Source organism: Sinocyclocheilus anshuiensis, unplaced genomic scaffold (genome assembly GCF_001515605.1).
Source record: "Sinocyclocheilus anshuiensis isolate Anshui unplaced genomic scaffold, SAMN03320099.WGS_v1.1 scaffold330, whole genome shotgun sequence".
Taxonomy (NCBI): Eukaryota; Metazoa; Chordata; class Actinopteri; order Cypriniformes; family Cyprinidae; genus Sinocyclocheilus; species Sinocyclocheilus anshuiensis.
Genome location: NW_015547689.1, coordinates 2,546,548 through 2,571,505, shown reverse-complemented (window position 1 = coordinate 2,571,505; position 24,958 = coordinate 2,546,548). Strand labels below are relative to the sequence as shown.

At 36.3% G+C, this 24,958-nt stretch overlaps 1 protein-coding gene, 1 long non-coding RNA gene and 1 pseudogene across 3 annotated transcripts in view; 1 reads left to right on the top strand and 2 right to left on the bottom strand.

The window, feature by feature from the left end:
* Positions 1–9,520: 9,520 nt before the first annotated feature.
* LOC107703568 (uncharacterized) overlaps positions 9,521–24,958 on the bottom strand; it is an 18,840-nt gene continuing 3,402 nt past the window's right edge. Inside the window, exons 2-3 of the long non-coding RNA XR_001635843.1 lie at positions 9,599–9,602; positions 9,521–9,530 (exon numbers count right to left, since the gene is read on the bottom strand). This is a non-coding gene — a long non-coding RNA (uncharacterized LOC107703568). The remainder of the gene's footprint in view (positions 9,531–9,598; positions 9,603–24,958) is intronic.
* LOC107703565 (nodal homolog) lies at positions 17,518–19,557 on the top strand (annotated as a pseudogene).
* Positions 19,847–23,741, bottom strand: eif4ebp1 (eukaryotic translation initiation factor 4E binding protein 1). 2 transcript variants are annotated; one of them, XM_016506245.1, is made up of 4 exons: positions 23,544–23,741; positions 23,252–23,451; positions 21,340–21,534; positions 19,847–20,564 (listed from the first exon to the last, which is right to left on the bottom strand). In XM_016506245.1, the coding sequence occupies exons 2-4, from the start codon at positions 23,385–23,387 to the stop codon at positions 20,533–20,535; spliced, it is 363 nt and encodes a 120-aa protein (XP_016361731.1). In that variant the 5' UTR covers positions 23,388–23,451; positions 23,544–23,741; the 3' UTR covers positions 19,847–20,532. The 2 variants fall into 2 exon arrangements, with proteins under 2 accessions (XP_016361731.1, XP_016361730.1); XM_016506244.1 differs by having other exon boundaries at positions 23,561–23,741.

The following is a 24,958-nucleotide window of genomic DNA, read 5'->3' as shown; positions in this document are numbered from 1 at the left end:
TTGTTCGTTGGTGGGGGGGAGTGAATAACCAGTGCTCTCTTCCACCCTCAATACCACGACTGATGTGAGACCCTTGAGCAAGGCACTGAACCCCCAACTGCTCCCCGGGTGCGGCAGCAATATGGCTGCCCACTGCTCTGGGTGTGTGTTCACGGTGTGTGTGTGTACACTTGGATGGATAAATGCTGATAAATGCATCGGTTAAATGCAGAGCACAATTTCTGAGTATAGGTCACCACACGTCTATTCACTATTACTTCACCATTTAAAATAAATACACAATAAATAATTGAGTTAATTAAGTTTATTGCTTAATAAATATATTGCTTACGTTCTATAAGAAAATAATATTTCAGTGTTTCTAATTCAAAATGTCACATTTAATTCAATGTTACTTACAGAATTTTGTAATTATTTGTAAAATTTACTAGCAAGTACTGATTGAAAACTGAAAGTTATTCCTGAAAGTTGTTAGAACTTTTTAATAGTATATATAGCAACAACAAACCAATACAATCAAGAAAATCTTAGTTATATGTCAGCATTATTTACTTGACTCATTTTTACAGTCCAGTAAATTCACCAACATTGCAATGAACCAACAGATGTGTTCTTCATTTCATGCTATTTGTCGTACGTTCTTGAGGGCCCCGTGCATGGACTTAAGTCAGTGAAGAATAAGAGAAAAGAGGCCGCGATGGGATTGAAGGGACCCTTGATGCTGAAAAGGGAAAGAGGGAAGTGCAATTTGAAATATTTGGTGGTAATCAGCTCTCTTTGATATGAAGATACCAGCATGTGGAGATTTTTTTTACATGTCTACACAGCAGCCCACTGATGGGCACTTCAGAGAGCCCACACGTTGAACTTCAGACGTGGATCTCACTCAGTCGCATGGCCTCAGTGATTTGCCCTGGCATTTAATGAAGCCCCTCGGTCCAAAGAAAGTCGGTTCAATCGCCTCCACGCCCCCTCATAAATATTTATCTCATCAGTGACAAAAGGACTTGCTCACTATCATTATGTCCTTTGTAAGTCAAATAGAAGTGGTGTGTGTGTGAGAGAGAAAGAGAGAGAGAGAGAGAGAGAGAGAGAGAGGGAGGGGGGAGCAGTTCTCAACTTATAGCACTAAGAATCGAGCAGAAAAGCAATTTCTGACCACCAAACACCATCAAAATGTATGCATGTCATTTATTATTGCAATTATAACCTATATGCTGAGTGTATTACAACACTATGATAATAAATTACATGTACAGTGGGGTCAAAAGGTCTGAAACCACCAGTGAAAATTTACTAATAGTGAAAAGATGTAATAATAGAATAATTTTTCATTATATTTGGTACAAAAATGGATATATACAGTATAGGTATATACTATATATATGTGTGTGTGTATGTGTGTATCACCCCCCGTCCCAAAATAAAATATTTATATATTATAGCAAATTTAAAATAACAAAACTAAAAAACTATATTCAAAATGTAAACATATTTTGTAACAGACTGTTACTTTGTTGAAAACAATTTTAAAAAACTTAAAACTTTGTTTATATACAAGTTTTAGTCAAAACCTGACTTGTTTAAAATCTGAGCACTTGCAACAGTGGAAATATACAATATAATGCACCAAACAAATAACCTACATTTAAATCCTTCAGCCAAGGTCCAAAATCCACTGTACTCTGTAACTTAATCTCAGGTTAGATCCACTAACCACAGCTGGACATGTAATGGACGAGGATCAGACATTAGAGTGAACAGCTAATTTTCACAGAAGCTCATGGCCACTGTGTCAAATTCATTATGAGGTTTCAGAACTCATCAGAGGTATTTAATAAGAGCATACATTACATGGACATTAAATACTTAATAGGCATAGAATGCTGTGTGCAAGGCCACTTAATCAAGGCCTAAAAAGGAAAGCAATTTCCATATTCAAAACTTATGCCCCAAGGTCATGCTATAAACCTCTCTGGAGATGTCCTTTGGCAACTGTCACAGAGGCAAGAGTTCACACAATGAAATTTCATCCAGCGGTGATAAAAGAGAGGATACTTCTAAAATACGATAGATGGACTGCAACTATTAATGCACATTTTTAAGATAATAGCGCACTTTCAGAGATAAAAAGGGCAAAGTAGTCAATTAAATCATATTTATAATCCATTTTCATTGGAGATAATAAGAATATATGACCTGTTAGAATGCATATGCCAATTACTCATATCCAAAAGCTCACTCCAATTACGGCTAGTGGCACAACGGATACAGAAGAATATAAATCAGTTTTCTGCATTTTGTTAATCAGCATGACAGTTTGACATTTAGCCGGCCCAACACACACAACCCCACGCCTTGCTTTAGCACAAACACACTGTAATGATTAGCGGGTGGAAAACAATTATGAAATTATTTCACAGCCTAAAGACAAGAGTCAGCATCTGTATAGGTCAATCTGTCTAAGCGTATTTGACAATGGAAGCTCACAGATGTGTTTTAAATGTGCTCTTTGGCCCAAGAACATATTGAAAATTATGATGTTTGGCACTTTTCCACACTGCGATCAGCAATTATACTGTATGTCAAGGTGAAAAAAAATGGCAAAACTAAAATCCTTCTTCCCATTAAGCTTGTTTGTGGGGGGGGGGGGGGGGGTTCCACATTGCGACGAGCAATTATACTGTATGTCAAAGTGAAAAAACTGCAAAACTAAAATCCTTCTTCCCATTAAGCAAATAATGATAGGTTTGGCTTGATTGGCTTCTTATTATGCACCTACTTTGCAACCCTCCTAATTGGCTGCCCAAAGAAACACTGAAAAATGTAAATGGAATGACTAACAGGGTAACTGCTCATCACTGAATCACTTTCAAGATAATTAGAACACTTCTATCAGCATGTTCATTGGCCCTGAAGAAAGTGTAGCTAAATCTGATAACCACTCACAGAAGAAATGGTCCAGACCAACACACATTCCACTTAAACCGAACTATTAAAAAAATAAATAAATAAATGAGAAATATGCACAGATCAAGCACTGTTTACAAGTTAAAACAGTTCTAAACAAGCATGTCAGTGGAGATTGATGTGAGAGGATAACAGGAGGAAGTGTTATTATGGATTATGGACTCATATTTTGGCCAAAGGCAATGTTTAAAGTTAAAACATGTTAATGATGGATTAATGATTTGTTTATGAGTAGGCATTACTTTAACATTTAACATTTATCACTGTCAAAATGTGAATTTTGCTGTGTTTTAGCAATGTAAGTCGCTAACAAGTACATAAAGACTACAACTCCCACAAAAGTAAAGTTTTGATTAATCAAAAACGTATATAGTTCTTATTTAGCAACTTGTGCTTAAAAAAAGAAAAACCTTTAAAATTCACGTTTAAAGTAATTCATGTTGTAGAGCAAAACATGAAAGTAAATAAATCCCCATAGGTACATTCCTAAAGGAAATTAGCTTTCCAGATTTACCTACAGATTGAAGTTAGGACTGCTGAGCTTTACAGTAATCTAAATAAACAATTCTACTAAGTATAGACTAATCATTATCCCAACTGTGAGTTTATGGTTGTGAATTTATCTGCATTTTACTATGGTTTCAAATACGGCTTATACAATCTAAATTTAGAGGCTGAATAATCAATTTTATGAAAACTATTTTAAAATGATTCCTACACTCTAAAAACTGCTGGGTTAAATGTAACCCAGCGCTGGGTTAAAAAGGGACAAACCCAGCTATTGGGTTGTTTTGACCCAGCGGTTGGGTTCAAAACAACTCAACCGCTGGGTCAAAACAACCCAATAGCTGGGTTTGTCCCTTTTTAACCCAGCGCTGGGTTACATTTAACCCAGCAGTTTTTAGAGTGTAGGAATCATTTTAAAATAGTTTTCATAAAATTGATTATTCAGCCTCTAAATTTAGATTGTATAAGCCGTATTTGAAACCATAGTAAAATGCAGATAAATTCACAACCATAAACTCACAGTTGGGATAATGATTAGTCTATACTTAGTAGAATTGTTTATTTAGATTACTGTAAAGCTCAGCAGTCCTAACTTCAATCTGTAGGTAAATCTGGAAAGCTAATTTCCTTTAGGAATGTACCTATGGGGATTTATTTACTTTCATGTTTTGCTCTACAACATGAATTACTTTAAACGTGAATTTTAAAGGTTTTTCTTTTTTTAAGCACAAGTTGCTAAATAAGAACTATATACGTTTTTGATTAATCAAAACTTTACTTTTGTGGGAGTTGTAGTCTTTATGTACTTGTTAGCGACTTACATTGCTAAAACACAGCAAAATTCACATTTTGACAGTGATAAATGTTAAATGTTAAAGTAATGCCTACTCATAAACAAATCATTAATCCATCATTAACATGTTTTAACTTTAAACATTGCCTTTGGCCAAAATATGAGTCCATAATCCATAATAACACTTCCTCCTGTTATCCTCTCACATCAATCTCCACTGACATGCTTGTTTAGAACTGTTTTAACTTGTAAACAGTGCTTGATCTGTGCATATTTCTCTCCTGATTCGGACAAGATGACTTTTTCACTGGAGAATGTAATATTATGGATAGAAGACTCATATTTTAGACTCATTTTTTAGCCAGGAGCAACGGTTTGAAGTTAAAAACATCTTGATGAATTTGTTTATTATAAAGACGCTGCTTTTCCCTTCACAAGATGTTAATTGTGGATTATTGTAATGTTTTTATCAGCTATTTGGACTCTCATTCTGACGGCACCCATTCACTGCAGAGGATCAAGTGATGAGCAAGTGATGTAATGCTAAATTTCTCCAAATCTGTTTTGATGAAGAAACAAACTCATCCACATCTTGGATGGACTAAGTAAATTTTCATTTTTGGGTAAACTATTCCTTTAATAATAAACGTAAACGTAAAACACCTCACAACTGTAGTAAAATAATACAGTAATACAGTCTCTCGTGGCTTATATAGAGAAACACCATTTACAAAAATAATTTAGTACGTTTTAGAGACTATCAAGGGAATTTATGTTTAGTATTTCCCAGCGGTCTGCTGTAGAAATCACATAACTCAAACAACACAAACAGTTCTCACTTGTCCTCGAACAGCTGTCAAAAATCTAATTCAGTTTTCCTGCACATGGTTTTAATATTGGCGCTTGAAAGGGTCAGAGAGGGACTGAGGGGAGCCAATAAACAAAAATTCTCAAAATGATGTAAATAAGGGCAACAAAACACATATCTGAGAGAAAGCAGGTAGCCCTGCCTCCAACAAAACCATTCATCATGACACAGTTTAATCCAGCACTTTGCCAGCTTCAACAAAAGAAGTTCACACATCACCAGAGGATTCTGTCAAAGTTTTGGTTTACCAACCTATACTTTCAACATCACTTAAAGTAGTTTGAAATGTTTTGAATTTACTCACGGTATGAAGAGCTATTGTGTTGGTGTTTATTCTAGCAAACTCCAAAAAAACTGTTAAAGCCACTGGGATGAAGATACTCACAAACCATGTAATTGTTCTTTTCCTCTGGGGATTGGACTATTTTTAAGGTGTTATAGTCGGTGGGCTCATGGAGCGTTTGAGTGATCAGGGGACCATAAACTAGCTCACACAGCTTGATATGCTGAGATTGACCAGCATCATCAATGTCTTGCCAGATCAAGTGTAAACCGAGAAAGCCCCATGAGGTTGAAAGGAAACAGGATTCAGTGGATGTCTTTTGACTCGAGTCAGAGTGTGTCCGTCAGTTCATTATATTGACCAGATATTGTAAAACCCATAATTTGATATATAGAAATTATATTGAGAATGTATGTTTTTATTTAAAATAAACATTTATTTATTGTTTTGCAAACCGACTCACCAAGATATGCTTGACACCAAGGCTGCATTTGTTTAATAATACTAATAATAAAAAAAAAACAGTATAAACAGTAATAATGTGAAATATTACAATATAAAATATCTGTTTTCTGTATTAATATATTTTAACGTGTAATTTATTTCTGTTATGGCAAAGTTGAATTTTCAGCAGTCATTAATCCAGTCTTCAGTGTCACATAATCTTTCAGAAATCATTTTAATATGCTGATTTGCTGCTCAAGAAACATTTATTATTGTTATCAATGTTGAAAACAGTTGTGCTGCATAATATTATTTGTGGAAATAGTGATTATTAATTAATAAATGCATTTATTCTTTGATGAATAGAAAGTTCAAAATAGCAGCATTTATTTGAAATAGAAATCATTTGTACCATCATAAATGCATTCACTGTCACTTTTGACCCATTTAATCCTTCCTTACTGAATAAAAATATGAATTTCTTTCAATATATATCTTAATGACTCCAAACTTTTGAACAGTGGTGTATTTATCATCATTTATTACAAAATTATATTATAATATTCAAAACAAGACAAAAGTTATATTTATTCATAATCAATATTATCAGCTTTACTTTGATAATTACCGAAATGTACAAATAAGCATTCTGAATCACCTTAAACATACGAAATGCTCCCGTTTCCACTCATTTCACCCAGGTCTGCATGCAGTGTGTTATCACTCTGTCTGGTATGAACCACCGTACCGCTACTGCGCTCACATGAGTGAATATTGATTTGGTCTTCTGTTCTTTCCCTCTGGTGCACGTCACATCCACTCACCGCCTCACTGAGTGATGTGGTCGACGGCATTCAACTACCTGAGATACAGATGCCCAAATCAACAGATCTTTAATCATTTCTCCAATGGACCACACGCATCTGAACACACTGACTACAAACCACTCTCAGACAATAAACACGGCCTCCAGAAGATAAAACAGTCCAATATTAGCTATAAAAATAGACATTTAATGCAAGAATTTATAAGAGAACTGAGGTTAGAAATTATCGAAGCACTTCACATGCACTTCAGCCTGGCCTTTGCTCAACCGACAAGTGATAGATGTCGTCGTTTAATCAGGAGGACTGCTTTATACCTGTTCACAGTCCCATGACTCACCATTCTGACGTAATTTCTGGAAGGAAGTCCACACAGATCACCAAGATAAAAGTCTTGAATCACAGGTGTAATTTTCTGTGCTGAAGGGGACACAAACCCCACATTATACAAAAGAACACTCTTGAAAAATCGACATGCGTCACCTATATGCTACATGCTGGCAACTTCCTTTTGCCGCAACAATGCTTCGATAATTTCAATTTGCTGCACAAACTGTTTTGTGGAGAACGGACTCCAGAGTTGTGACATGACAGATAACAGATCATTCTCTCAAAGACAGACGTAGTGCACACAGCTGTTATTGTGGCGGTATGAGATGACGGCAATCAAACCGAGAGAAGACCTGTCATTTTCGACAGCTGAGGGTGCTCTTACCTTGCCCTTTGGCTGATTGATGTCATCACAGATGATGATAATGAATGCCAACTAAAAAAACTAGTAGTATCTATTAGTATTGGCTCCAGCCATCTCTTTTGAATTTTTGCTTTTTTTTTTTTTTTTGTATTGGAAGAATATAAATATTCTTTGGAAGAATATAAAATGTAATTTTCCCATTTCCTTTATCAACACTTTTCTCTGCAAGAATTTTTTTTTATTATTATTATTTAAAATTATCCAATTATTTTAAGGTCGAAAACTTTCAAATGTCAGCCCTAGTATTAAAATACGCTTAAAAAGTCCCAGACAAAAGGATTACAATTATTTGAATAAAAATTATTGTAAAGTAGAAAAATTTCAAATGTCAGCCCTAGTACTAAAATAAGCCTTTAAAAATCCCAAAGAAAAAAAAAATTTTCCTGCATGAAAAAAAAGATAGAACTATTAAATTATTTTGTCTGCCTTGGTATTAATATTAATATAACTAATATTAATTATACTAATATTAAAATAAGCCTTAAAAACAGACAACAAATGGTAATTTTCCCTACAAATATATATATATACACACAATTATTTTTAATTATTAGATCATTTTAAAGTTGACAACTTTCAAGTGTCAGCTCTAATATTAAAATAAGCTTTTTAAAAATTCCATGAAGATTCCAAAATTTTCCCTGCAAGAAAAAAATTGCCGGTGTATTACAACAAAGTCACACTGAAAATCTTTTAAGTTCAAAGAGACTTCTGAAATCACTGTTCCAGTCTCCTCTGCCAATTATAAGAGTAAAATAGAAAGAGAATACCCTTGGGAAACAATACACCAACCTACAGATTGTTAAAAAAAAATCTTAAATGAAGATTTCTGTCATTTCTCGGCAGGTCTTTCAAACATGTTGCTTTTTCGGCGTTTGACGTAAGCATTGCCCCACAACTTGAGGACAAGAGGCTTTGTTGGATTTAACTCTAAATTTAAGACTGTCACCGCCAATCAGAACGAAATTTGTTGACAAGCAGAAATAGATACAGCTCTGTAGCATGATAAACCAGACTGACAGTTTACCCAAGAAAGCCTAATTCATCTCTCCTAAGCCTCTTCTACTCAAAAGAATGTTTATTTCTTTATTTATTTCCACATTCAGCAGTAGAACTATTTGGATCCAAAGCTGCGGTGTGGTGGCGCAAAATCAGAGATAAACTGCTATGCTGATGTTTGCCTGGCCAGCTTTGGGAGGTGGCATTATCACCCACTGCAGTGGCACACATATCACAAACACACTTCAACCTTCAGAAAGCAAAGCTTGTTATCTGTCGAACATTCATGCCGCTTTTGAGTATAGAACAGAAACCTCAATTTACACGCTGGTTCTAAAGATATTTGTTTGGACACGACATAAGGGTTCTTGAAATCTTTGGTTTAAAACATCATAGGAAGGTTGGTGAGACAAGAGTTCCAATTTGTGGAGAAGTACACCTTTTAAATGAAAGGAACTGCCTTTGATCTTAAAAATAAGCCAAACACTTTCATCTATGGGATGTGACTGAAATCCAGAACTTTTATTTACCCGTTTGTGTCACCCATTTCTGTAACTCAGCTAAATGTTATGAAACTACCAATCTGCTTTAGATTGTGGGCTCTTTTGAGAGAGCTGAGAATTAGAAAAGTGACTTGATTCTAGATCAGAGGTTTTTGAACATTTTGATGCCTAGGACCCCCAAAAAAGATGAGTTCACTGCAAGGAACCCCCTTCTTAAAATATAATAAATGCAGCCTTGCTATAAGCATAAAAGCATTCAAAAACAAAACAAAAAGTATAGATAGATAGATAGATAGATGGATGGATAGATTTTTATTATAATTAATAAACTAATGTGGTTAATCTTGTGACAATTTTATTATTATTTTATTTATTCATTTACCTTTTTACATTATTTTCTCTGAACCTTTCCCCATTTTTACATGATTTTCTCTGAATCTTTCCACATCCAAACTTTGAAATTTTCATTTCTGATTGCATCAAGGAACAGCACAGAGATGTTGCAGCAGTATCTTGAAGTATGCATTTTGTCCAAATTTCTAAAAAAAAAACACAAAAAAAAACACAAATGCTCATTATCCTGTCCTGGAGGCAAATGCTCCATTTCTGTCAATTATGCATGAAAGAGGATTCCACTGCTAACTGGAATCCACATTCCTCTGTGTGATCTATTTTGCTATTGTAATAATGAAAACTTCAATATTGTGCCTTCTCAGCAAGAGTTAAAGATACAGCATGGATCAATTTAACAGTTTTATTATGGATTCTGAACCTAAAGCAATATTGACCTGTCCATGGTCAAAATGAAATCAAAGAGTCCATATTGGAGCACATTGTGGTGAGGGATTCAACCCCCCAGCAACAATGATCTTTGTCAGTATACAGTATTGCCTCCAATGCTTTGAGAATAAAAAATAACAAAACATGTCTATTTTCTGAGCAATTTCATTGCCTTCGTGTTACAGTGTCCCTGCAATTTCTGCTATCAGACTGACAGAAAAAAAGCCATTCCTAGCGAACAATGTCAGGACTGTGGTTTAATGAGACGCTGATTCATCTATGGATTCTTGGCAGTGCAACCGAATTTATAAGAGATAGCTTTGTAGGGGCTTAAAGACTATCTGTTTATACTGAGATATCTGTAGACACATGATGTCCTGCCTGCTTTGAAAGTCTCAGGTCTGGATAGAATTAGCAAATAATAATAATAATAATAATGAAGACTCGCATTATCTGCACTTTGATAATGAGATGAAGTTTATTAAACCTCCAAAATATTGTTTGCAGCAAGGCATACGTTACACCACCCCATTTTTGTTGTGTATATCTATGTATCATCACATATGCATTAATAGGTGTGCAGTCAGTCTGTTGACAGAGTGATCTCTCCAGCTGCTGTAAAGGCAGAGACAGCATCTGCTTAAATCTTAATCAAACAGCACCATCTCACTGGATTTAAGTTGGTATCAAAGGCTTATTTCAAATGCAGGTGCTTCGCTGGACAGAGGGTAATTATCCCCATTATTCAAATGACACAAAGGCGGCCCTTTCATATTTCATAGCCTTTTTGTTTTGTTGCCATCCCTAACGCAAGTGTGCACTTTTCTTCCAGCGCCCACACAAAGGGCTTGATTCTGTTTTCCTTCTCCATGCTCCCGTTTTTTCCTGTTTTGCAAACCGATTCACAGCAATCAGGGTCCCTGGCGATTAATTAGGCTGTCTGCTCAAAGCAAGGTGTGTCCGTCACAGCAGGTCAGCGTCACCTACTTCTGCAGCGTCCATATCATACCATACATACACAATCATAAACAACCACACTGATCTCCAGTTTCAAATGCATGGCAGAAAAAGAGCAATAGATGGCTAGACAGCTACCCTGATGGATGGATGGATAGATAGATTCTTGTCGAATCTGATATTTAGGCAGTGTTGGGGAGTAACTAGTAAATTAGTTAATTACGTAATTTAATTACAAAATAAACATAACTGTAATCTGGTACAGTTACTAAGAAAAAATGTGTAATTAAATTACAGTTACTTATGAAAATGTTAAAGATTACAAAGGGGGTTACATCTGAATATTTTCACACACATACAGATTTGATTTATTTCTTTCCCAAATTGCATCGACTGCTCTAAAATATGAGACACCAATGTTTAAGGAGTTCAGAATAGGACACGTGCTTATCCAATAACTGTTTTATTTCCTGTTTGGGTTTATGTATATGCTTTTATTTTATTTTTTTCCCCAAAGCATTGTTAGATGCCAGTGTTACTTGTCATGGCTATGCAAATATTTTGATTTCAAAAAGCTAGTATTAAACTATATCTTATGATCATAAATCTGTATTTAACCGCAGAATGATCTCAAAGTAAACATAGCTGCTAAAGTCTGATTTTGTGGTGGCTGTGCTTTAAATTAAATAATTATTATCTTAATTCAAGTGAAGAAGGATTTTGAAAGTCTGATACTAACTAGTGTTGAGTCCTACTGTAAAGTTAACCGTGACTGCTTTAAATGTTTGAAAATTAAAATAACATTTGAAAACATTTGTTAAAAATTTAGAAAAGCAATCAAAAAATATTTAAATGTAATCAGTTACATTACTTTAATAAAGTAATTGAAATAGTTACACTACTATTACATTTTAAATAGGGTAACTTGTAATCTGTAACCTATTACATTTCCAAAGTAACCTTCCCAACACTGTATTTAGGCTACTTAGTTTGTTTATATTAATGTATCATATTGGTAGAAACGTTTCTTTCTTTCTTTTTTCTTTTACTTGTATGTTTTTGTGTAATTTTCTTTATTTAATCTGAGCATAGGTCACATGACCATATCCAGCAACACACCTAACATATTTAAATGACCACTCAAATTACATTGACATTTTAATTTGTGTTTTTTTAGTTTTTCAGCATAGTTTTTTTTTTTCCTTTTTGTGCTGTTGTTTTATTATAGATCAGTGTGTACACCACATAGGCTACATGGTACAAAGTCAGGGGCGTCGCTAGGGCTAAACATTCGGGGCTCGAGCCCCGAATGATTTTAATCTAGCCCCGAATGTTTTGTCCTTACATCCCAGGAATTTTGCCAAGGATTTCAGAGGAAATGTGAGAAAATGAGAAATGAAGTAAATGTTGATCGTTTAGTTGGCCACTGTCGCTGTTTACAGTAAGCGATTTTGACTGACATCTCTCTCCACTCACTCACTCACTCACTCACTCGCTCATTCACCACGTGACTTACTCCTAGACTATTTTACAGCCCTTGAGCGAGACAGCAATTTAAAAAAAAAAACGGTCAGAAAACAACGGTCAGTGTAGCACAGAGTGGACGACAGATCAAGGCAATGGCGACTCAAAAAAAGAATCAAACGACTATTCTTTCTTTTTGGCAGAACACGAAGAAAGGTACCTTTTAGCTTTTTCAAACTATCCATACAAAACACACACTCACAGGCATATTCAAATAATAATATATTCTACAAACATAAACTCGTATATTGAAAAACATCTCAAATTAAATTTTACCCTCTGGTCCTGTTCACGTATGGGTCACAATTACACTGTTAGCTGGTCAAACCAGACCAAAACCGAAGTGGAATAAAGCAGCGGTTTTCAAAGTGTGGTGGCGCAAGAGCATAAGAGGGGAGACGTGCAGTCTGCGTGATAAAAAAAAGAGAAACATTTATGAATTAATGGTATAAATTAATTATTTCCCTATGTCATTGTAGTGACAGCGAGGAGGATTACTTGTCTGTGAAAAGACAGAAATCACAGTCTGAGCGCAAATATGCACATACTGTATGCTTCTGAACCCATTCGGTGGTCGGCCCATACAACGACTGGATGGTGCAATCCGAGATTTGTGCTTGCTCTCTCTCCCCATACAAACACGATACGATGAAACGATACAACCTCTGCCGCACAATGTACTGTCTGTGTCTTGCGGATATATTGCGTTCCTATCTCGATCGCTATGACCGTAACCATAAACCCACCAGCTAACATATAACACAATTCAGAAATAAAAATGCTATTTTTTTATTATTAAAATTATTATACTTAACATTAATGAATGACTGGCATACTTTTTTACATTATAATTGGTAATTTCTGGTTTATATGACAAATAGTGAATAATTTAGAAGAATTTTTATTAGATTAGAATTTTTTATCTTTTAGAGGGACAGTTTAATATGACTAACGTTAAATACCTACCATAATATCAGTCCATATGACAATGCTCTGCTTAAAAGACTTGGAATGTACTGCAGAGTGTGGACTGTTTTTATGGTGCCTTTCTATTGGTCCTTAGATGTACATGGCACTGTTTCACACACAAGCTGTAAAAGAGAACATTGTGTGGAGTAGGCTACCTGTGTGAGAGAGAAAAAGTAATGAATTCAATGAGCACCTTTTTAGTAACAAGACTGTGAAATGATGGGAGGAGTCAGAAAAATGATGGGACTGAATGAAATTGTATAAAGTTGCATATTATTTTTGTTAATTTGTGTTTATTGTTAAACTATTACATAAAAAGGTTCTTGCAAAACACTTTTTCTTGCTTACCCCTCCCCCCTAATTAGCCCCTGATGTTTTGGCCTCAGCCCCAGATGTTTTCAAATATCTAGAAACACCCCTCGTACAAAGCTATTGAGAATACAGTTAAAAAAATACTGTAAAACAACTAAATCTACAGAAACATACTGTTCACAGCAAGAAACTGTCGAGAAAACAATACTGTAGATAGGTAGTTATAGATAGATAGATAGATAGATAGATATGCATATATACACAAAAAGTATTTTAGTAGAAAACAAAGTATTTCAAGCCACAATTCAAAGACATCTTACAAAACAATGGGGAATAAATGTATAAGATCTGATACTTATTAGCATCAAATGACTCTGTATGTGATAACTGAGTGTGGGAAGAGAAGGCTCAGTGCCAATTTCTGTCTTGCTTATCAGTGTTACTATGTGTGAGATTGCCACTGACATTCACAGCTGGTCTGCTTCAATTCTGTGACGGGAAATAATGCGTGTGTGTGTGTGTGTAGGCTACCTCACAGGTTGGAATCATCATATCATATGATATGATTCCATCCGTCATATGAATCTCACCTGAGCACTCAGAATTAGCGCAACGCTTGTCAACACACCACACGGGCCGTGTCGGGAGAAATGAGCGATGCAATGATGCGCAGTCGATATTTTAGTTGTCTACAGAGAGAATTCTTTATCACTTTGTCTACGATTTGGCAAACCATATTGGAGAGACAACTTGGCGTTCGAGAAAAGGTGAAGCTTTGAAGGCAGCGCCCCCTGTTGGATAAGATTATTTAATACATGTGGAAAGAATGAATGAATGAATGAATGGGGTCCTGTAGATGCTCCTCAGAAATGTGTTATGCATGATGCGCAATTGTCAGATGATATCTGATGTTTTTGACTTTCATTTCTTTTAAGTGGCTTTACAGTGACGTCAGTCACGACGCCTGGGGCACGTTCAAGGTCAAACCGGTGCGCAACATTTTGCTACGGTATCGGGGTTGAACAACATGTTTCCTGGAAACGGGGGTTTGAGATACGTTTTCTCTTGTTTGGTGGGTGTGTCAAACATGTCAGCCCAATCAGCAGCAACATGTATATAAACCACGAGGTATTAAAGAGACAGCTGGCACAATGTAATTAACATCAAAATAAATTCACAAGAGCAAGTACAGTATATTGTTTGCACACGATTATTTACATTAAAGGTAAAATAACTGAAATAATAAGAGCACAAATATAGATAAATGCGAGGCAAATGTTGGATCACAATAATTAGGAACCACAGTTTCCACAAATCCCTTCACTCAATTGGGATGATCTCTTTTATTCTGGATGACAAGGGCAGTGATTGTAACATCGAGCGTATTTTGCAGTATTAAACACGTATTTATACCGATTTCATCAGGCTCCGAAAATTCTTCAAAAAGAACACAAAGAATGGCCTTCTCAGCTGCCATAGTTGCAACTCTTGCGTCCATAGAACAGGGTGTTCCACACACCACCGTTTCCATTTAAAAAACGTTTTGTCGGAGCTGAACGCAGCCCTGAGGTATCAGCAGACCTACATATTATTTAGCAAACTGAAATGTCTCTATAATTCTTATTACTCCCTTTAATTTCTCAATCAAGATTCTTACTGTATGATTCCAGAATGCAAACATTATCCAAAACATGACTGGAAATATTCGCACAGGTTCAAAATAAGTTAGGCCTATTTCTTTTTGGTCTGGAGGTAATAGGCCTACATTTAATAATTCATTGCTCATATGGTAGGCTATAAGGTCACGAATTGCTAATGCTGAATTTAAAAAAATCATTTTATAAAAATAATAAAACATTTTATCATGTTGTATTTGATTAACATACCGGTCGTTAAATACAATAGACCTATATAAATATTAAATATGTTTTATATTTAGGCTACATGAATACGTCGCCCCCTTATGAAGAGGCAGGTTTACCTGGAGTCGATAACAATCATCCACAAGAATATTGTCATAACATGCTGTAGCCTAATTTGTAAAATCAAGTAGCCTAGCCTAGCCAAATGAGGCGGTAACATATGAAAAATGTTTGCTGTTACAATAATGTGGAGATTTTCAATGACATAATTACTGTGTCGTCTACAGAGAGAATTCTTTATCACTTTGTCTACGATTTGGCAAACCATATTGGAGAGACAACTTGGCGTTCGAGAAAAGGTGAAGCTTTGAAGGCAGCGCCCCCTGTTGGATAAGATTATTTAATACATGTGGAAAGAATGAATGAATGAATGAATGGGGTCCTGTAGATGCTCCTCAGAAATGTGTTATGCATGATGCGCAATTGTCAGATGATATCTGATGTTTTTGACTTTCATTTCTTTTAAGTGGCTTTACAGTGACGTCAGTCACGACGCCTGGGGCACGTTCAAGGTCAAACCGGTGCGCAACATTTTGCTACGGTATCGGGGTTGAACAACATGTTTCCTGGAAACGGGGGTTTGAGATACGTTTTCTCTTGTTTGGTGGGTGTGTCAAACATGTCAGCCCAATCAGCAGCAGCATGTATATAAACCACGAGGTATTAAAGAGACAGCTGGCACAATGTAATTAACATCAAAATAAATTCACAAGAGCAAGTACAGTATATTGTTTGCACACGATTATTTACATTAAAGGTAAAATAACTGAAATAATAAGAGCACAAATATAGATAAATGCGAGGCAAATGTTGGATCACAATAATTAGGAACCACAGTTTCCACAAATCCCTTCACTCAATTGGGATGATCTCTTTTATTCTGGATGACAAGGGCAGTGATTGTAACATCGAGCGTATTTTGCAGTATTAAACACGTATTTATACCGATTTCATCAGGCTCCGAAAATTCTTCAAAAAGAACACAAAGAATGGCCTTCTCAGCTGCCATAGTTGCAACTCTTGCGTCCATAGAACAGGGTGTTCCACACACCACCGTTTCCATTTAAAAAACGTTTTGTCGGAGCTGAACGCAGCCCTGAGGTATCAGCAGACCTACATATTATTTAGCAAACTGAAATGTCTCTATAATTCTTATTACTCCCTTTAATTTCTCAATCAAGATTCTTACTGTATGATTCCAGAATGCAAACATTATCCAAAACATGACTGGAAATATTCGCACAGGTTCAAAATAAGTTAGGCCTATTTCTTTTTGGTCTGGAGGTAATAGGCCTACATTTAATAATTCATTGCTCATATGGTAGGCTATAAGGTCACGAATTGCTAATGCTGAATTTAAAAAAATCATTTTATAAAAATAATAAAACATTTTATCATGTTGTATTTGATTAACATACCGGTCGTTAAATACAATAGACCTATATAAATATTAAATATGTTTTATATTTAGGCTACATGAATACGTCGCCCCCTTATGAAGAGGCAGGTTTACCTGGAGTCGATAACAATCATCCACAAGAATATTGTCATAACATGCTGTAGCCTAATTTGTAAAATCAAGTAGCCTAGCCTAGCCAAATGAGGCGGTAACATATGAAAAATGTTTGCTGTTACAATAATGTGGAGATTTTCAATGACATAATTACTGTGTTCTTCTGATAGAACGAAAAGACAGAAACAAATTGATTTCCTCTATTTTCATTCAAACTGAGATAATCCAGCAGTCGGGGTGTTTTTCTCCTTTTAATCAAAGTGACATTGATGAACAAATGTAGTCCACTAATATTATTGTTTAAGTACATTTTCAAAAGGACCTCCAATACACGGCGCTCGAGAAGAATGAATGTTTTCACACCTTTTGACGCACAAAAGACTGTTGGTTTCGATACACTACGACCCAGGGACATGTATCCCTTTATGGATCACAGGGGCACATCGAAGACCCAAAGGACCTCACAGACCATCAAAAGACTGCAAGTTTCTATAAGTGAATTTCGATGGCCAGCCAACACTCATGAAGTTCACTTTCCAGAGGACGGTGTAGGAGAAGGATCTCAGGGACAGTCTTCCTCCTCAGCGTGGTGGATCATAACCTAGGTTTGACATGAGGCGGTTTGTCTGCGGGGTCTTGAGCGCAGTTCTCGCGCTCTGGGTCTGTCTGGTGAGCTCCACGGCGTCGTTTCCTGGATTCCACGAGGCGTTCAGGAGTAGGATGCGAGCACCTGGAAAGAACGGCGGAGGTCAGGCGGGTCACAGCTGACATACGAACAGATATCCGCTGTATATGCTGCACCTCTACAGGACCTTTCTAACGGGAGACGACAAACATATGAGCCATGAAAATCCAACTCTTTACGAGTCCGATTCGGTCTTGAGTCTCGTTGCGAAGAGTATGCATATTTTTTTTATTATTCTTTTTTAATTAATTTTAAACGTTTTATTTTAACGTTTTACAATAGCCAATAGGTATTTTGTTTACTTTTTAGACATTTTAGATGTTAAGAATGATATATGCAACTGAATTAAATTTATATTATTAATAAATTAAGATGAACTATATAAGGGACATTTTATGTTGTTTTTTTTTTGCACCGGTCAGTCGCTGCATTCAGTGGTCATTCATCGCGAATGATGATTGTTGTATAGACTAACTGTATTCTTACAGAACTCGTGTTACCTCCACGAGTAAAAAAAGAAGAAATAATTTAAAACATTGCTTTATTTACATTTATTTGTTTGTTTGTTTAGTTAGTAAGTAGCCCTGTGTTAAGTGGCAATATGTAAAATCACCCGCCGGTCATTATCGCAAAACAAATCTCTTCAGGTTTATACAAGACCCCAGGGGAAAATAATTTGATAGGTAGTTTAGCTGGTTCTAGGCTATTAGCCAAGTCATGTATTATTCTTATTAGTTAGCGTGTGTATTAGCTTCAAGACGTCTGTTTCAAAGTGACTTGGGCAGCAATACACATCTAAACAATAAGAACATTCTACTTTATTAACTGCTTGTCCCGAATGTGGCCATGTGTGAAAACATCTTTCAAGATAATTAAGCACCACACATCACTTATCCTTTCTAGAACGTTTAACTGTCTGTCCTTTGACCAGTCACTAATTTATTGTCCATATATTTTTCAGGTTGTCATCAGGTTGGTGACAAACTAGCCGTGACATTTGACATGTCCTCCATATCAGCAAGCGACAAGGTCCAGCGGTCTGAGCTTCGCATTCGCCTTCCAGAATTCGCCTCTGAGATGGAAGTGGACATCTATCACGCATTCAAACGTGAGTGCGACCGAAGCCCCTGCGACGAAGTAAGGATTCACCTCGGCACTGTGAAAGCCAAACCAATTAACTCAACCTCCCATTCCTCCTGGAGGGTCTTCAACATCACAACGCTGCTCAAGTACAGGTTCCACCAAGATGAGAGCGTGTTCTCAGAGGAACCCATTCAGATGCCTGCAAGATCTGAGGGCGAAGGGCATGAGAACATCCAGCATCTGACAGCCAATAGGGTCATGATGGTGGTTTACTCCAAGCAGAACTGGGCAAAAACATCCACCCTCATCCAGACGGCAGAGCACTCCAAGTACGTAGCTCTGGACCGGGCCAGTGATGGTGAACCTGTGCTTCGGCGTCACAGGAGGAACCACCGGACTGAAGACAGAGTGCGTGACGCAGCAGCCAGTTTGATTCCAGGTGTTTCGCAAGAAGGGGAGAAGAAATCTCTCTGCATGAAGGTGGATATGTGGGTGGACTTCGATCAGATTGGTTGGAGCGACTGGATTGTTTATCCGAAGCGTTACAATGCCCATCGTTGTGAAGGTAGCTGTCCTACACCTGTAGATGAGAACTTCACCCCAACCAACCATGCCTACATGCAGGTAAGAATCTCTAAATCTTTGAAATAGTTGCAATTAAAATGTTTACTCTTTGCTAGACTGACTCTTAATGATTGTCGTCTTCTCATTTGCAGTCTTTTGAAGCTGCACCACCCAGACCGCGTCCCATGCTTGTCCTGCGTACCCACCCGTCTGGCTCCACTCTCAATGCTCTACTATGAGAATGGCAAGATGGCCACGAGACACCATGAAGGGATGGTTGTAGGAGAATGTGGCTGCCACTGAGTCGCCAAACCCAAAATTAACTCAACTCTAGCACTTTGGATATGTTCCTTAAATCCAGAAATACATATTTAAGCACAAATGAAGAAAAATTGCTTTCATGAGGTATCCTGCACTGAGGCACCTGGATTACTTAATGCTATTTTTGAAAGCTTTGTGTGTTTGCCTAATTTGTAAATAGTAGAGTATGTAAATTACCAAATTTAATAAAGTGATTTCATAATGTAATAAATGTATTTTGTGTTTTTTTTTTTAAATCGGCAGCAGATGAATAAGGAAAACATAAATTCTCTGGTGTTTATTGATTTTTTTATGCTTAAATGTCTCAGAAATAACAGGGCAGTTTTAGAGAACTTCACAGCAAAACAAACAAAAAAAAAAAACAAATGTACATTTTGTTGGATGACACTTTAGGTGAACATACTCATCAGGATAAACATAAATTAGATTTTACATTACAAAAGTATCAATGCCAAATGGAAAGTGGTCAAATTCACTGATTGTGGTTTGCTACATTTATAGTTGGCATCTGGATTTCCTCCACATGATTCTTGATGAAAATATCACCAAGAAGAGAACCGTTGCTCCCTCTACTGACCATTCTCAAACTACACAAATCTGTATCATACAAACAGTGTCACATGGTGGCCTGTGAGATGTCTTCCATGTCTTAGGCAGAAGTAGAGCTGCATCGATGTGCTTGGGATGCACTATCTGACATCTGAGATAGTGGCTCTTTCAGGCACAACAGAGTTAGCTGATGTCGAGAATCTAAAGTAATGGCTTTGTGCGCATCTTGAATGACAGCATCAGTATAGGAAAAGAAAATATCATTTAAACAGCAGCTAAATGAAAGAAAAAAAGACAGATGACATGGAAGGAGAAGTCTTCTGTGCATTTATCCTCTCAGGGAACAGTTACCATCACAGCAGTATTTGTTACAGTTGTCGCCTCCGTGTAGCAGGTCCTCTGTTGTAGTTAGATATCCATTTCAAACTGGGCATCGTCCCCTTGAAATCAGAAAATGAAGATTTGTTTAATGTATTTTTAACCCTATAAAGCCTACTGCATTACACTTGATACGCAAATTTCTAAGCCCTCCGAGTTATCAATACAATCAAAACCTTGCTGAAAAATCTGTTGTACACAATCTACTACATGCCTTCTGTCATCAGATTGATAATTTATACTTTTTTAGCAAGTAAAAGGCCTTCAGTTCATGGTATACATGTCGTTTTGCTGTGAAATCTTTCATGATTTTTATTAAGTAAACCTAAGAATACAATTTATATTGTTAGTGATATTTCAAGATGAACATTTAGACTTATTTGATTATCCCTACACCATTTTTTTTTTTTTTTTAGAAAAATCATGTTAAAATGTGAGCATTAAATATGATACATCATTTACATATGTATAAATATTAGCAACTGCACCAAAATGCATGCTTTTGCATGCTTGGGTCTCTGAATAAAGCGGAGTTGTTTTTTCCTCCTCGAGTATAAGCTCCATATTTTCTTACATCATATACAAAAAAAAAAAAAAGAGCAAACTAAGATTTTTTAGGTATTTTGTTTAAAGGGTCAATAAACTGTTCCATTTAAAAAAAATAATAATGTACACTATAAATTGTATTGTAAAATAATATAAATATTTTATTATAAAAGAATATACATTTTATTGTTATCATTATATTTTATTATTATAAATATTATAAAATGTCATTATTTTACATGTCAGGCTTTACATGGTTAATAACAAATTTTAGCTTAAGTGCACATTTACCTGCGCTCTTGTCCGCTGGGGGGCTGATGCTGTTATTATTGACAGTTTGTTTGGAGTAGGCCTTGTCATTATTCATGGTGACCGAAGGAGGACTGGTCACCCCCGGAATGTCAGGGAGGCAGCGGGGCGGTGTGCGGGCCAACGGGGAGCTGCGACAGTCCAGCAGGAACTTTCGGTCATAGATGATCCGGGTGCCTATATAATAATTTAGTAATCAAATCAAGATTATATTATGGGAAGGAAACACCAGTCCTATAACAGGCTGCAAGAGCAAAGTTTACTGACAAGCCTGTGAAAAAATTGGAGGACATTCAGGTGCTTTCAGTCTGTGCCATGTTAGTATTGCGGGTTACATTCAACCCAAACATGTCTAAAGCTGTGCAGTTTACAACATTCAAGAGTTGCATCGTTAAAAGTTGAGCCTTGTAAAGTGTCAACGTTTGACAACCTATTTTTCATTAAATTTTTTCCTTATCATAACAGAAATGCACAAGCCAACAAGCTGAAATGGAGTAGTGAGAACATACTATCAGCTCTCCTCCTATCAAACCTGTTGAACCTACTGTGAACCGTCACACACACACACACACACACACACACACACATATCCTTGAACTACATTCACTCAGTGAGGTAAAGCTAATGAGTGCATTATGGTATAAACAATAGCCTGAAACACTTATAAACATAACACACTGGTTTCAGCATAGTAATGAAGCATGCACACCAATGACAACAGAAGTGATAAACATGATGCAGCACCATTTAACCAACAAAAAGTCACGACAAAAAATCCCAAGAGCAATATATCATGCACCTAATGAGTCCCATGATGTACATCGCAGCTCAACTGATAATCTATACAAACAGTGATTGATACACTGTTTAAAATAATAAGAATAGTCGTCCTTATGCACTAGAAAAGCAGAAGTGGCCTTTTACAATGGGAAACCAACAAAGTCACATGCCTTGAGAGCCTTCACATCCTCTTTTGTCGACTGTTTACAATCTGTCATATGACAAAATCCACAATGTACATAATAAAACATACAAAATAAATAATTATGAAAAGACATGATAGAATGTTTCTATTTTTCACAATTGCTAAAGTGCATCAGCCAGACTTTTCCTCAGCTATAAAAAAACATGATATTTTTCCTTTAAAAAAAAAAAAAAAAAAAGAAGAACAAGAAAATTTTACTTAATCTTCAAAAAGTGTAAACATTTCATTAATATCACGCATATTAAAACACCATACCAGTCTGTCCAAAATACACTTGAAGGGGGTTCAAGGCCATGATGTCATCTTAAAGGGATAGTTCACCCAAAAATGAAAATTTCCTGGGAGTAAGCAGATAAACATCCAATTTTCATTTTTGGGTGAACTATCCCTTTAAGTGATTTTAATGCCATAAAAGAAATTAAAAAAAAAATGTAAATGGTCAGAAGGGTCAGTAATGAAATAACCTTTTAATTAGAATGTATAAGTATTACATTTCATATTTTAATCAATCAATTCCTATTTCTACGTTTAGAATTGTATAATTTAAGCATATTAGAACATTATTTCTAACATTCCAACGTCTAAGAAAACCAGCAGAGCATTGTTTAGCAAAACAAATACAAGACTTTTAACGGCTGCCGTCGTGTCAATAAAACAATGTTCTTCTCGTCGTGTCGATAACATTCCCGAATGTATTACCCCATTCACAGGTACAGTTAAAAGGCAAACAATAAGACAAACAGGCTTGGAGCTTTATGAGCACGCGCACCGCGGTCTGTCAAGCACACAAAGACAATGCGAGCGGTGCGCGTGCTCTGAGATGCATCGCTATGTCGCGATCAAAACAAAACCAATGCATGCAGCTGCGAATGCCCCCAAACGATTTATCTGCAAGTTTGTGACATTTACCTCCAGGAGTCGTGCTAAAAAGGGTCCCTCCGGGCGTTGTAGAGTAATTATGAGGCATATGGGCCGCATCGTTGATTGTGACTCGTCTGGTGGTCGGAATTGCCTGACTGGTGGTCTTCCGACTGCCCAAGGACATTTTCAACACTAGTCTGCCAATCACTAATTCAGCCAGCTGCCTTTATCAAATAGTGTCTTTGCACCTTAAAGCAAAAGAATAAAACAGTTTAGCTCAAATTTAACCGGGAAATGTAACTTATATGTTAGCAGCAGTTCAGTATCAATTGAACGTTACCTTCTATAATTATTTACCTTGTCCGTTTGTGGCAAACTTGACTACATACAAAAATAAATAATACTAAATATTTGAGCCTGTATAACACTACATTCACACTCGCAAACTAGCTAAAATGCTACGCTTCTCCGTGACCACGTTTGCTCTCTCACTCCTTCATACACACACCACGCACTCGACAACAAAACACTAACAGGAAAGGGCTATTTAAAACGGAGAATTTATGCAATTGCGCCCCCACTGGTGTGCGGCGGTATTGCAATAGCCGATGGGAAATGTAGTTTTTTTAGATATGCGTCATGTTTTAAAGGGACAGCAGTTCATGAAATTTCTCATTTTTTTTTTTTTTTTTTTTTTTTTTTTGACGTTTACACGACTTGTTTCCGTTACGCAGATTCATGGACAAATCTTTACTTGCCATTCGTGAATTTTAATGGCAACATTTCCACCGAAATTATTTAGAGATTATCTTACTTAGAGGGTGTTTTTTTGTTACACAAAAACAACATTCGGTTTAATTTTCTCTTAATTTTAACAAAATTAATATAGCTGCAAGCAGCAATGACCGGGGTTCAAGCACTTGAAGGGCTTTAAGGTGGTATGTTTTAGGGTCTAGGCCAACCTGGATGTATGGCTGACAGTAAAACACATCCAAAATGGAGAAAAGGCTCACAGACACAGACACACACACACACAGAAATTAAATGATTAAACTATTATATTAATACTCAATAAACATGCTTACACACAAACAGACACACACATACACAGACATACATGCACACACATTTTGTTGCAGATATAGTTATTTGAGATAAATATGAAATTATGCATCATTTTACACAGTTTTGAGAGACATTGTGGGCTTTCTTTTAGGATTTTAGGCCTTTGGGTACACAATCTAAAGAACATATTATAAAATGACCGGTTTATAGTTGTGCAAATGCAAATGTTCAACATTTGTTTGATAATTATTGACCTAGAGAGTCTAGAGAATAGTACGATCTCCATGAAACTTTGCATCCTTGTTAAGAGTCATCTGACACATGTTTTCACCACGTTTTGTAACGTTTTGAGTTTTTGTTTAGGTTTTATAGAGTGCCCCTTTGGACCATGACACTGCATACCAATTTTCAAGCCGATCGGACCAACGGTTGTGCAGTTATCATAATTTTTATGTTTTTTTCCGTCATGTAGCGCCACCAAGTGGCAGAGCTGCGCGTTTTTTTTAATTTGTTCAAAGATTGAGCTTGTACACATGTGTACCGAGTTTGGTGAAGATATCTCATTCCATTCAAGAGTTATAGCTAAAATTATCTATTGGCTAACGTTAGCATAGAAAGTTTTTTGCATACTGTTGTGCGCGAAAATCAAAATTTCAACTTTTTTTAATAATTATTGATATTCAGTGTGCG